Source organism: Spermophilus citellus (genome assembly GCF_964194105.1).
Source record: "Spermophilus citellus genome assembly, contig: SCAFFOLD_379, whole genome shotgun sequence".
NCBI classification, from domain to species: domain Eukaryota; kingdom Metazoa; phylum Chordata; class Mammalia; order Rodentia; family Sciuridae; genus Spermophilus; species Spermophilus citellus.
The window spans coordinates 17,864-32,265 of record NW_027672804.1 but is presented as its reverse complement, the minus strand read 5'-3'; the positions used below and the strand labels follow the sequence as shown (position 1 = coordinate 32,265).

At 56.0% G+C, this 14,402-nt stretch overlaps 1 protein-coding gene across 1 annotated transcript; it reads right to left on the bottom strand.

The window, feature by feature from the left end:
* Positions 1-799: 799 nt before the first annotated feature.
* On the bottom strand, positions 800-13,977 carry LOC308640584 (serine/threonine/tyrosine-interacting-like protein 2). The gene is given in 7 exon segments (XM_081312437.1): positions 800-1,718; positions 1,722-3,083; positions 3,085-3,438; positions 3,518-4,209; positions 8,500-8,717; positions 10,261-10,492; positions 13,316-13,977. Coding segments are annotated over 7 exon segments (3,612 nt in total). The 5' UTR covers positions 13,692-13,977; the 3' UTR covers positions 800-1,340.
* Between the last annotated feature and the right edge of the window lie 425 nt (positions 13,978-14,402).

Genomic DNA, 14,402 nt, shown 5'->3' with positions numbered 1-14,402 from the left:
GCCGTGCAGGGATCGGGCATCACGCTGGCACCCTTCGCCTGAGCATTTTCATCTTTGAGGCCATGAGGCACGTGATGCTGAGCCAATCCATGCAGGAAGGCTGCCTCGTCTCCACGTCCAGGGCAGCTCAGGTTAGAGAAAGGGATCCCAGGATCACCAGTTACTGTTTGCCCACTGGTGTATTCCTCCTTACTCTTGCCCTCTCGATAATCAAGTCATGGCCAGCTGTGTCCCTGGGCTGGGCTTCATGGTTACTCAAGACATCTCAGACCCCTACATGGCACAGGCCTGTTCAAATCTGGCCAGGGTCTGTGGCCCCACAGCAGCTCTGGAGAGCAGCCCAACAGTGGAGGTTGTAAGGTGTTCAAAGTCCTCTGCTTGCTCCAGCAACCCAACCTGTGTCTTAGGGGCAGAAATGTCTTGGTGACAAGGGTAAAGACTTCTTGCCAGCTCAGCCCACCCACAGGGCAAGGAAGGACCAAGTACACTCTCATTATCCAATCAGCCTTCAAGAAATGAAAGCAAGGATGGCCGCAAGGTTTTATAAAAACTCACCTCCACCTGGTACTGTTGGGCTTTTCTGGTCTCCCTCAGGCTGGTTTTGTGTTCCTGTCATTCCAAGGGACCCTCTCGGTACCCCAGACCTTGCCGCTCACACACTAACCTCACTCTTTCCCTAGTTCCTTCTGTTGCTCCCAGGCGAGGTGGGAGTGGGTCCTGAAATGGCCTCTCACCTGCCCTCCATCCTGGACCACATCTTCCTTTATTATATAACAACGAGACAGTGGTGGGATTGCCTGGAGGCACAGATTTTGTGAAGCAAGGTGAGGCTGGCCCATAAAAACCCACCATGACTTCTGAAGTGAGTTTCCCCTAACATCTAAAGAGCTAAAGTGACCAGAGTGCAGAAGGAAGATTTCACAACAAACCAATTTAATGGAGATCCAAGATATTAAACAGAGCTGGGCATTGCTGACAGATTTCCTGGGACTTGTTATGAAACCACTTGAACAGAACCAAGTCCTGCCTTATGGCCTTCTGGATATACACTGGACTCTCCAACAAACTGCAATTCCTTTCACACTCTCCTCTCCAGTCCAGGACACACACTGTCGAACACATAAGCACCAAAGCACAGAGGGCCCTGGATGACAGAAAACGGCCCGAGCTGGCCCAGCATGGCTCCTCTCCTCCCACCCTGCACCCCGGTGTCCTTCCACTCAGGCACTGCCACTCTGCCTATTGGAGAGATCCTCTCTGCATCCTCGGCCCCTGAGGGGTGGTGGCAGGGTGTGCCTGAGCCCTGTGCTCCGCTGAGCGGCAGGTGGCCCAGGCCCTGTTCAGTCCTCCCTCCTCCTCTGCAGCTTAGTCCTGGTCTCCTCTTGCCAGTGTCTCCAAGCAGCGATGATGGCTGCTTCGTCCATCTCCTCCTCTTCCTCTCTGTCTGTGCTTCTCCGATACTGGCTCCTCTGCCCAGAGGCAAACCTGCCCTCCTCTCTGTTTTCTGTCCTCTCTTTCTCGCCTTCCTCTTCAGACCTCATGAAGCTCTGCGTGAATTTCCTCTTGGCTCCGAACTCAGAGAAGTCCAACTTGGATGACTCTTCCACGTCCTCCCAGTCCCTGGGCCTAGCCCAGTCCCAGCGCCATGGCTCTGGGGACTCTTCCCCTTCGGAGGGCTCAGGGGTCCGGCGGAAGGAGTAGGGTTCCGGGCTCTCCTCTCAGGAGCTGGAGGTCTCACTGAATGTGGACCTGGAGAACTTGTGGGTCTCTCTGCCCTCCCTGGTGGAGGACGAGGAGAAACGGGAAGTGCTCCTCACAGAGCTGCCGTCCGCGTTGTGGTAGGAGGAGGTGTCCTGCTCCTCTGACCGGGATTTGGAGAACTTGTAACTGCAGGATTTGGACTCGGTTTCCCGGTGCAGGGAAGATCTGCTGTACCTCTCCCTGGAGCTGCCAGACCAGTCACTCTGGGGAGGAGAGTCTTCCTCGGTCCTGAGGCCACTGAGCCACTTATTGATGCTGCTGTCCATCTCCTTGCCATTTCTGCTGCCTCTCCTACAGTGGTCAGAGACCACCAGGGAGGAGGAGGCATCCGTTTCAGGCTTTTGGGAGTTACTGCGGGAAGAGAGTCGGAAGCTCCCGATGGCGTTGTCTGTGTCCCCATCCCTATCACTGGCACCATCATCCTCTTCCTTGACCTTCTTATTCTTGAACAGGGAGCTGCGTTTGTTGTCGGAGGCCAGCTTCTCCATTTTGTACTCGGACATCTTCTCCCTCAGCTCCATCTGCATCTCCCTCTCCTTGCAGCCGAGCTCCTTTAGGTCCACATTGTCAGCAAAGAGGCTGTAGATGGGCTTGCTGGTCCCCCTCACCCTGCTCCCAGCCCCTTCAGCCCTGGAGCTCAGTGAGGTGCTGGAGGACAGCACGGACTGGGAGTCGGAGCTGGGCCTTGCCCGGCTCTGACCCAGCAGGCGGTCACCCAGAAGGGAGCTGCTCTGTCCACTGAGCATGGAGACTTGGTCGTCCCCCAGGCAGCTGGTGGCTGGACCTGCCCTCATGCTTGCCACGGACAGTGAACGAGACAGCAGCACCATTTCACCCTTCTTCTGAGCCAGGGTCTCACTGACCACGCTGGCAATCCAGTTCTGGATGCTGGCGATGGAAATGGTGTCTCCAGGCCTCACTGGCAGGCTGGGCAGGGGGGTGCTGGGGTTGGCGGCTGAGCATACCCCAATGCTGCTGGCAGCCTGGGACAGTTGGGAGTGGTGGCTCTGGGCGCTCAGTACTGACCCTGTGTCCCCATTAGCACTGACGGAGCAGGATGCAGAGCAGAAGGCGGACATCCCGCTGGCCACGAAGCTGTCCACCTCCCAGCTGGCCGTGGACTGGCTGTCCTCCAGTGTCCGCTGACTCCTCTCCAGCAGCTCCAGCCTCTGCTGTCTCTTTTTGGCCAGGACGGCGTCCTCCGCCTTGCCCAGCTCCATCACCTCCTCCTTGTTCTTGCTGCCCACCTTCTTCTGGTGCCTCAGCTTCCAGGCCTGGTAGGCCGTCAGGTTGACGTCAGGGGGGGTTCCTCTCCCTGGGGGTATCCTCGGGGCCCTGCACCTCACCGCTGCCCTCTCCCGCCCCTAGGTCTTTCTTATGAAATCCTAACTGGATTCTCTTGATCTTCCACCTCTCCAGGGCAGTGAGCTTGTCCTTGTTCCTGCTGCAGAAGTTGTAGAAGGAGCTGGCCTCGGAGCACACGCTCTGCTGGTCATCCTCGGGCACTGTGCTCCCGGCCTCCAAGCGCGCGTCCTCCTCCTCCCTCCTGCTCCTGGAGCGGAACTCCCGCGTGGCCTTCCTCTCAATCTCCAGCAGCCTCTCGTTCCACAGGTCCCACGTGCTCTCGGTGGACACGGAGTCCGAGTGGCGGTGGACACCGAGTCCGAGCGGCGCCGGGTGCCTGGGCTGGGGCCACCGAGTCCGAGCGGCGCCGGGTGCCTGGGCTGGGGCCGCCGAGTTCCAGCTGCCGCAGGACGCGTGCCTCCCGGCTGAGCGCGCTCTCGCTCTCAGAGACGCTGCTCTGGCTTCGCGCGTGCCTGCGCCTCCGCGCGGACTTGCCCTCCTCCTGGACCTCCTCGTCCTCCTCCGGGGCCCACCGCTGGTGGCCCTGGGCGTGGTACCTCTTGTTCCGGCTCTGCCACTCCTGGACGATCCTCTCCACACCCTGGTCCTCGAGCTCCTGCTCCTGCTCCTGGCTGGCCTGGCGCGAAGAGGCCGGCCCTGGACACTGTCCACCCCCGGCCGGGCTGCCCACTGAGAGGCCCTGGCCCTTCTTCCACTCCTCGTACAGCTTCTCCTCCTCCTCCTCGTCAATGAGGGTGAGGGGCTCGGAGGCCTGGCTGGCCTTCCCCAGGGAGCAGCCGCTGAGGTGGCTGGTGGCTTCGTCCTCCTCCTCCACCGTCAGCTGCGCTCGCGCCCCGAGGGTGCCCCGGGCCTTCTGGCCCTCGCCGGCTCCCTCTGGGCTGCAGTCCTCCTCTCTCTCCTCCATCAGCTGCTCGTTGAGCTCCCACAGCTGCTTCAGGAAGCCGTCGTTGGGATAGATGGCCCGCTTCCTGCACACGGTCATCACGGCCTCCAGGATGGCCATGTTGTGGAAGATCATCAGGTAGGCTGCCACCAGCACTGCCGACCGGTTGATGCCCATTTCGCTGCTGACCAGGACTTTTCCTGCAAATAGAACACACAGAGACGTGATGCCATCGTGGCGGCTGCCCGGTCCTGCTTCTCTGAAGTGCTGTTCGGGGTGCTGGACCCAGTGCTTGGAGCTGGTGTTCATCATCGCCTGAGTCCCCGAATCAGAGCAGATCCCAGGGCGGAAGAGCACCCCCAGTCAGTCAGAGCTTGGGATTGCCCTGTACAGTGTCCTCATGCTGGCTGGCCACCACCAGCCTCTGCAGGATGCTTCCTGCGATTTGGAGCTCACTGGCTCTCAGAGACAGGTGGACATGGCCCCCTTCATGTGGGATCACTCAAGTCTTGGAAGTTCTTTCCTATCTAGGGCAAAGCATAACAGTGCAACAGCAGTCAGTGCTCCTATTCTGACATTCTGGATTCAAGAATGAATACGTCCATATGATCCTGACCTATGTGCAAAATTCCTCGAGAGGATCACTATCATATTCTTCCCTAAGGATTTTTTTTCTGGCTATTATGTGTCTTTCAATCAATATTCAAACTTTCTTTTTCATATTTCCATGCTATTCTAGACACTCTCCTCCAGGTTAAGAGTTAAACTTATCAGTTGCTCACTGAGGAGTTTGGGTCTAGGATGGAGCCAAACATGTCACATTTGACTGAATGGCATACAGTAGGTGGAACCCTCACCACTCTGGCTCTAAGAACATAGCCTTCGTTCATGCATTCTGTATCAGTCAGCTGTCCATTACTATAATGAAATACCTGAGGCAGGCTACTTTACAAAGAAAAATAGTTTATTTGGGCTTATGGTTCTGTAAGTGTGACATCCAGGAGCCTCATCTGGTGATGGCCCTCCTGCTGGCAGAGTCCCAAGGCAGTGCAGAGCCTTATAGGATAAGAGGCAGGGAGCATGCATGTGTCTGCCTTCATCTTACCCCCTTCTTCAAACGTTTCCAGGATTCAAACATGAGGCTCCACCCTAATGCCTGCATCCAAACCTCATCCTTCCCAAAGGTCTCTGAACACCATACTCTGATTAAGTTCCCACCCTCTTAACACCTCACAATGGGATTAAATTCCAATATGGGAAGTGCTGGGCGACACTCAGACCAACCTGAACCACAGCACCACGTGCCCGGGCCGGTGGTCTGTGTGGGTGGGCATGTCACACAATGGGCTCAAGTTGTCTTCTATATCAACCGAAATCTATAAAACTTAAAAAAATTCCAAGTCTGTCTTCCTTATCTCATGGCATCTCACAGATTCCTTCCAGTACTGCGGCAGCTGTGACCTGCTCGTAAGTCTGCGGGGCTAGTCCAGTCATGACCCTGCCATTCAGCACGTCAGTCATCTGCCCCCTCCCTTGTGCTTCCCCTCTGCCCTTAACGGGATGGCCTTGGCGTCTACACTGCCCCTCTAGTGCTGGCTTATAGTGCAGACCAGACCCCTGGAGACCTTCTTCCTGGCCGTCACCATCTGTCTGCCCACAGTCTTGGGGGACCCTTAGCGTCGGCTGAGAGCCCTGATTAGATGAGATGGGAGGCGAGTCTCCTTATTCTGTCTCCCTGCCAGCCAAGGCCATGCCTTTGTCACACAAGGGGTCAGAGATGAGATGGGCCCTGAGGCTCAGCAATGCTGCAGGTACTGTTGCCAAGATCCGGTACCCACTGGGGGACACAGGACAGCAGAGTTCAGGGGTTCAGGCCACTGCTTACTATGGGCTGCCTGCCCCTCCCACTCCAGCCCAGGGCTCCACGGTCCCTCCCCGGGCCATCTGGTAGGACCAAGGCCTCACCTTGGACTTGCCAACACATTCCAGCACGTGACCACCCAGTCCTCCTCATAAGGGCTTCAGATCCCACTCAGACGAGGCTGCAGGTTCCATGTGTCTCTGGGCCTACTGTACCCTGGGGTCCCTCTGAGGAGCCGGGGTGGCCTGAGGGACTGCTGGTGGGTAGAAGCCCATGGCGATGGGCAGAGGCAGGTGATCGGCTAATGCCAAGCCTGTGTTTGCCACCCAGGGAAGCGAGGAAGGGTGGGACCAAGAGTGCCCTGCCTGTCCTTGCTCCTGGCCACTCGGTGCCACACTCCTGTAGTCTCTGGATCCTCCTGTGGCCTCCTATTGAAGGCCTCTGCTGCTGTGAAGGGTTTGGGGTGGTTTTCTGTTACCAGCAACCAAGGGCATCTTGATTGTTACATCTGGCAAAGTCACCAGACTGCCAGCGGGTCTCAGCTTCCAGGACAGTTAGATGTGGATAACAGCACTATCCTGAGGGGTCGGGGGTGTCCCTTTCCACCCTCCTCCTTGTTAGCAGCTAGTGTCCAAGCATCTAAGAGCAGAGGAAGCCACAGGAAGAAGGCTCTAGGGTAGGGGCGTTCACGAGTGGGACCTACCCTATAGGCAGCAGCCAGAGTCAGGGCATGGCCCTCTGCTCCCGCTCAAGAGCAAGGCTTGAGGGACAGGAGAGTGTGGGAGGCCAACTTTGCACGTGACTGAGTCACACTCCCTGCTGGGTGCTGAGGCGCTCAGTCACAGAAATGTGGCAGAGCTTTCCCCACCCTACTTGGGTTCAAGGGTCGGTGTCTCATGTACGGGTGTGACTTCCTACAGCCCTATGGGTGGAGCTACGCTCACCTGTTCCTTTGTAATATAACCCCTTGCCCTGTTTAGGATAGAATCTTCCATGGAAGTGCCTTGTGTGTGTCCCCTTCTCTTACTGTGCCCTGGGGTGTGGCCTACCCAGGTGTCAGTCAACCTGGTGATAGTGGACATCATGAATAGTGGACATCATTTCAGCCCCCTGAAACCTGACCCCTGGCCTCATTTGAGTAGTTTCTCCTCAATAAAAGGGGTCAGCGCATGCTCTTGCTCTCTCTCTTCCTGTGGACACTTAAGTTCAGAGGAGCTGTCACCGCGACCCCAAAGAAAAAGGTATTTGTGTCTCTTGTCTCTTGCACAGCCCAGTCAGCCCAGTTCAACTGGAGTGACCCCTGCGCCTTTTAGTCGTAAGAACAGAAACCTGGCAGGAGAGGCCACCTCACCGGCAGACTGGGTGCACACCTGCTGACACCAACGTGGGTGTTCAATGTGGGCTGGCCCCTCATGGACACAGCAAAGAGCTTCCTCCCGGAGCTGCAGTTCCTGCACCCAATGCAACATCCTCCCTCCGCCTCCCCACAGGCTCTCGTGGTGCCTTGGTGGCCCCCAAAATGAGTTGAAGCTTCTTTTGCCCTGGGTGCTGTGGGGACCTGCCACCCACCCTGTGTCTGACGCTCTTGGCTCCCTCTCCACAGGGAGGTTGGCCTTGCTCTCAGGTCCAGTGGAAGGAACAGGTCCCCTCCCACAGACCCTGGACAGATGCCAGCAACCCCAATGTGTCCAAAGGCCTATGTTTTTTAAAGTAGGAGATTTTTAAGCATTATGTGTGTGTGCGTGTGTGTATTTATGACACACACGTGACGTGTGTGCATGTCCCATTATATGTGACCTATCTCTGATGTTGGTGGTGACAGGAAATGCCCTTCCCAGGAATGCCACATGGTTTATTACAATAATGGCATGACGTTCAGGCATTCACCAAGAGCTGGGTGTTGTGCTAAATAAACCCTGGTATGCATTAAAGATTTTTATCCCTCATGGCAACTTTATTTTTTTTTTAATTTTTTTTTAGTATTTATTTTTTATTTGGACACAGCGTCTTTATTTTAGGGCCTCGCACGTGCTAGGTGAGTGTTCTCCCACTGAGGCCCAGCCCAGCCCCTCATGACAACTTTAGAATCAGATGTTTTGATCTTTGTTCTGTGTTGAAGAAAACTGGAGCTCCCCAGGACAGGGAAACAGCCCAGTCCAGGTGGAAAAAGCCGAACGAATCCTGGACTGAGACCCTGGCCTCTGGCTGCTGTTCTGTGGCCACTGTCCTGGCTCCAGCCTGTCCTCCAGGCTCTAATGTGGCTACTCTCAGAACACTTCCCCTGGGAACCAGGGACTCAGAAGGACCTCCCAGATGGCCTCTCCAAGGAGCCGGTCAGCCCTGGGAGCCATCGCAGGACAGTCCCTGCCTTGCGCTTGTCACCACCCCATACCTCCCGCCCTCCCTGTCATCTCTCCTTGGCCAGCTCAAGTGTGTCCATCTGTTGCCTGGATGCCACCAAGGACCTGCACACGAGAGGCCCCGGGATTGCTTGTGGGGTCAATGATCATCCTGTCCTTTCTCCACTTCCTAGAGAACAGCCGTGTGGTCAGATCCCCTCAGATAATCATGACACCCCCCTTGCTTCTACCCAGGGGGAGTCCACAGCCCGAGCAGCAGAGCCCCTCACCTCTGTAGGTCAGCAGGGCCTCGTCGAGGAACTCCGCAGACTTCTGGAAGTGCTGGGAGATGTCCACCTCGGGGAAGTCGTCCACCCCCATGCCCAGGTACTGGATCTCCAGCCCAGTGTAGAATTCAGGGCCAGTGTAGACACCGGTGCCATGGGCAGCATTCAGGATGTGGGTGATGCCCAGCCTCTTCAGCCATCCTTTGTTCACAGCCACGCTCCTGCAGGGAGAGCCGGGCAGGTTGACCACCATGATGGGAGCCTGCCTCTGGGCCTGGAGACCCAGCAGGGTGAGTGCCTCCTCCTCTCCCCAGGAGGTCTGGGGCGCACCATGGACACCTGTGTTTAAAGGGGCCTGACTTGGCTACTGCACGAGAGAGAGAAGAGACGGAGCTGGATGGGCAGGGTGGGGGGAATGAGATTGGGGTGCAAGGAATCTTTAGGGTGGTCCAGGGTTCTCTAGTTGCAAATCCCATACCTTGGGAATGCACACTCACCCAAGCACAAAGCTGGCAGACAAGACATTAGGTGTGTTGTGCACGGATGACACACACTGTATTGCCCAAATCCCCTCATATGCATCATCTCATTTTCCCCTTACAGTAAACTCAAAGGCAACAATTTTAACTCCATTCAAAGATTCTAAAAATGAATAACTGCCCAAGAACGTGAAAGAAGAAAAAGATGGAACAAGAACCCGTGTTTCTGAGCTCTTTGTGCTGCAACTGAGTTTGAAGGGCTCAATTTGAGAGCCCTGAGCACAGGCCTGCCTGGGAAGGAGCAGGACAGTGGGCTGGGGTGGCTGAAGATGCCTGGGGCCACAAGCCAAGTGCTTCTGGTGGTGAAAACACAGGATTTGGTCCCTGCCCTGGGAACAGTCCCCAGGCATCCATCACAACAGGAAGGAGTTTCAGACCTCATGTCCCCAGCTATCTCCTACTGCCCGCCCGGGCCCAGGTCCCTCTGTGCTTGTGGACACCTGGGTAATGACATTGTGAGCACATCCATTCAGCAGGCAGTGGATCAGCCAAAACCAGTTTCTTACATTAACCTGCTGGTACCAATTATGCACTGGTAAGGCCTGGAGGGATAATACGTGGAATGTGGAAGTTGTCTTTGTTTTTGTTCTGGAAACCATTCATAAACTTTTAAAAAATAACATTTTTTCTGATCACGAAGACAATAAATGTCTTGGGAACTTGTAAAATTCATAACAAACCTAGACAGGAAACTAAAGCCACTTGTAAAACCACTTCCCAGAGACTCCTACTGCTAACTTGTTGATGGAAAAGCGCACGTGCAAGCACACACACACACACACACACACACACACACACACACACACACCCCTCTACCTATCTGTGAGCATTCGGTATTCTTTTGTAACCCGGTTTCCCGCCCACTGTGTGGCACACACTTTCGTGTGTTGGTGAGCATGCGTGCAGACCAGCACTGTGGATGGCTCCTGCCGTTCTGTCCGATGGCTGTTGTGGATGTCCAGGGGTGGTGGACATGGTGTCAGGAGTCTGTGTCAGGAAAGGAGGCCCAGAGGAGGCACCCACGGGGCAAGGCTAGATCAGGGAGCCTGGGCATCTGTTTGAGGGTTTGGGGAGTCTCTCCCCAGGCCAGGGCAGGGCACGTGGTCAGGCAGCCTCGGGGGCTGGAGCTGCGAGGGCCGTGGGCGGAAGCTGAAGGAATGTCACCTCTCCCAGGCACTAACAGAGGGGAGACAAAGGTCACCACCACCACCATGGTCACACTCACTTCTCAGCTATGAAGACGTTGGGCCAGACCTCATCCACCTTGTTCCAAGGTGCCTCCTGGCGGTCCTGGACCAGGGCCCGCTGCAGGTCCAGCACGCAGGGGGTGTTGTAAAGGCTGGTGTCATCCATCTTCTCCCTGACACGGTTGTACAGGTCCTCCACCAGCAGCTGCTCAGCGGACTCCAGCATGCCTGGACACTCTGGGTCTACTCTGAGCCCCTGAGGCTTGAGTTCTACGGGCAGCAGGTGGCATTTGCATTAGGGAGTGAGGACACCATAGCCTTCCCTGTTCCTTGGAGAACTTGTACTGGCCAGCTCACTGGGGACTGTGGGCATGAGCTGAATGCCAGGGGATCTGCAGGACGCACTTAGCAAGGCCCCAATGGCCCTCTGCACCAGCTAGACACTGGGGTCAGGGTCAGCTGCAGGTGGGCAAGGGTGATGGGAAGAAGCTGGGTTCCCTTACTCTCTCCTTGGTTTCTCTAACGCTGGCTGCTCACAGCTTAGACATGGTCCTTGAGAACTAGGGTCTGTCTGAGTCACACTTAGGAGTCCTATGGTGCTCAGCATGAAGTGGGTGCTCCGAGTTATTTTCCAAATGAATGGACCATGTTCTTCCCTAACCTGGTTCGCTCTGCTGGTTGGACTCCCTTACCTGTGGAATGCAAATTACCCTGGGAAAGTAAATCTTTCAGGAGTCACGGATACAGAGCTACCTGAGTGTTCACTTTAACTATTTCAGTTAGTATTTGCTTCCCAACACAAGAGCCTGAGCACCTGGAGTCCCCAGCCGTCCTGACCCCAGACAGGTGAGTTTACCAATCTCAAACCAGGTTCAGTGTCTCTCTGACACCAGGTCAGAAAAGCTCAAATTCCAGACCAGCTCAGAGTCTAACTCATCCCTCTGAGCCGACCTTATGTCCTGATAATATACCAGCTCACAAGTTAGCCAACGGGAGAGGGCCAGGGAGCAAGATGCTTTCCTTCCCTAAGGAGGCGGGAAGGAACAGGAGAGAGAAAAGCCTCTCTGGGTAGCCAAATGCACTGATGGAGAGAAGAAGAGAGAGGAGAGGTACGGCCTCCGCGATGGACACGGCCTCCTCCTCCCTGAGGGGCGGCCCCCTGCAGTGGTGGCTGTGGAAGAGGGACAGCCCTTCAGGGAAGTATCCGGCAGGTTCTGAAGTGGGCTGCTGTTCCAGGATTGGAGTCCAGGAAGTCCGGCTGTGCCTGGGTCCTGGCGGAGGCTTCTGTGTGTCTGAAGTGAGGAGTACCGCCCCTTGCAGTTCCAGCAGGTCCCACTCTAAATGTTCTCTGATCTCTGTTTCAAAAGCAGGAAGGAGGCTGCAATGCCAGAGCTCTGTGTTGTTTAAAAATAGATGAAGCGTTCTTATTTTCCCCACCGCTCAGATTTCTCTCCTGGCTCCCTGGGGTCTCCTACAGATATAAAAGTACAAGGAACGAGATCTGTTTCCTCTGCTGCCTGTAGTCGGAGCGCTCTCCCCGGCTCAGTGGAAGACACAGCACTGTTCCTGAGCCTTGGAGCAGCAATTGTTTTGATCTCCTTCCTTTTCGGTTTACAAACAAATGTCTCGTCCCTCGCCTGGCCCTCCTGCTTTCCCTGGGCCTCTGGTTGGAGAACATGGGATGTGCACTTCCCTCACCTTGGTTACAGTACACCCACTGCCTGATCAATGTTCCTAATTATTCCTGTAATAATTGGCTTCCGAAGAAAGCCGAGGCCACACCCATCTCCTGGCCCTTCCCGGGAGGTGGCCAGCCCAACTCTGCCCTCCTGATCCCTAGTGCTGGTAACATTTTAACCTGCCACCTGATACATTGTCCCTTCTCTGCGATACATTGTTTTTTCTTTCCTCTGAGTCCTTCAGGCACTAAGGCTGATGCAAGTTAGTTTTAATACCCTAGAAAAGGGGAGAGAAGATAAGACCTGGAATAAAAAAGCCATTTCTCTTCTTTTGCTTCAAACTAGACATTGAATGTCCACGGCATTCTGTAGACTTGAAAGTACAGCTTTCAAAGAGGAAAGGAGGTTTCTACAACTCCTCAAGCTGGACTGTAACTCATCAAGGCCTGGAGAGCGGCCTGCGGAGTGGAGCACAGGGCCGAGGTGACCCAGCGGAGGTTAGGAACTCCCACACAGGAAGGAGGAAGAAGGCCCTGCTGTGCTGTGGTGTGCAGGGGAAATGCCGAGAGCGCCAGATCAAGGTGGAGGCACTGCCCGGGTCCAGGCTCAGCCTGGCGAGGAGCAGAGGGGTTGGGAGGAGGTGGGGCTTCCTAGTGCCCGGGGCAGCCAGCCAGGTCGCCCAGCCAGGGCACACCGGATTCTGGTTCTCTGTGAGGTGTGAGAGCTCCAGTGTCCTCCAGAGCCCTGGTGGGGACCCAAAGGGCCAGGGGTCCAAGAGAACCTGTGGTTAATGTGGACATGGGTGGTTGGCATGACCAAGGCTAGGGAAGGGACCGTGCCACCAGTGGCGGGAGCCAGATCAAGCCAAAGGGCCAGAGGGTGCTGCTTCAGCAGTGGTGCCTTGTGTTGCCCACCTCCTCCGAGCCGTGGGGGCCCAGGAAAGCCAAGGAGTGAAATGAATGATGATCTGTCCAAAAGTGACTGCTAGGAAAAATCCCTCCCACTGGGATGAACGTCCTTGAGTGAAGCACAGTCTGCCGTCAGCTTCAAAAGGCAAAGGCACAGTGTGGAACTCGCTCCTGCCCCTTCCTGCCTGCTCCCACGAGCCCCTCAGTTGAAGACCACCAGAAGCTCGGAGGATGCAGACGTCCCTTGAGGATCCGTTTGGAGCCATTTGGGCTCTCAGGTTTGGTCTCTCCTATAAGCCACCTGCCCACGACCCTTGAAGTCAACCAAAATGGCTCAACAGGAGGCCAGGGGCAGCTTGGGGCTGCCTCCCCACAGCCAAGGAGAACTGCTGACCTCCTCCCTCCCACAGAGTTGACAGTGGCTCTGGCAGCTCTGCCCTCCCACGCTGCCCTCCTGAATGGACAGGCGGCGCTGGGGACCCCCCACCCAGGGCCCACCAGGTCACCTTCGCTGATGATCTGTTTGGCTGCCACGGCCGAGGAAAGGTGAATGGCCTCCATGAAGATGCTCTCCGTCTCTGTGTCCGAGACCATCGAGAACCTGAAAGAGGGGGACATGCAGGTGAGGCGACCCCGCGCAGCTCTGAGGGAGGCCGCTCTGGGCAGAGGCACAGCCTGGACCTGGAATGAGCGCCAATGGGGAACTGCGAGCTGCGGAGGAAAGGCGCTGGGCCCAGGAACTGCAGAACACGCACTGCCCACGGCCGTGTCCTGGAGCCTGGCGGAGGTTGCAGCCCTGCTGTGGGGGAGGAGTGCACCCGGGGCTGGGGGACCCACCCTGACGCCACCTGGCTCTCTTAGAGTCCAGCGGTTCTTTCCCATCTTGTCCTCTGCGATCAATACTGCAGGGTGACCTGTGGGGCCTTACAGGGGTCTGCTGGCTGGTGGGGCGGGGAGGCTGTGGCCATCCCCTATGTTCCTGGGTCGTCTCCTGGCTCCTGAGGGGGTGGGTAATAATGAAGCCCTGGCACAGGCCAAGTGAAATGCCAAGGATCAGACTGAGCCCAGGGGTGCCCTCCAGTAACTTGGAGAAATGTCAAGGCTGTTTTCCAAAAGAACTTCAGTGCAGGTACCAAAAGGGACCCCTGAGGAGCGTGGGGAGAGACAAGGTTAGGACCACCGCGGGTCCCTACAGACTCTTTCCTAGTGGGTTCTGCTTTCTACCTGTTGGATGAGCTTTGGTGTGCATGTGTGTGTGTGTGTGTGTGTGTGTGTGTGTGTGTGTGTGTGTGTGTTGGGTTTCTTAATCTTTCCTTTAGGACCAGAGAAGTGGGAAGATTTAGTGGATACCATTTCTGAGTGCCTTCTATGAATGTAATTCAGACAAATCCCCCACAGAGTAGGTTTTAGGATTCCCGCTTTACAGATAAAGAAACAGTGGGCAGGTCTTGGGTGAAAACACAGGGCAGTCCTGCTCCACGTCCTGCTGGAATCTCTTCACCACAACACACTGACACCCTCAGGTCAGAACAGAGAAGTGAGACCACTTGCTCAAAAAGCAACCTGGGCCCCAAGGCCCCATAGAGATGCCGA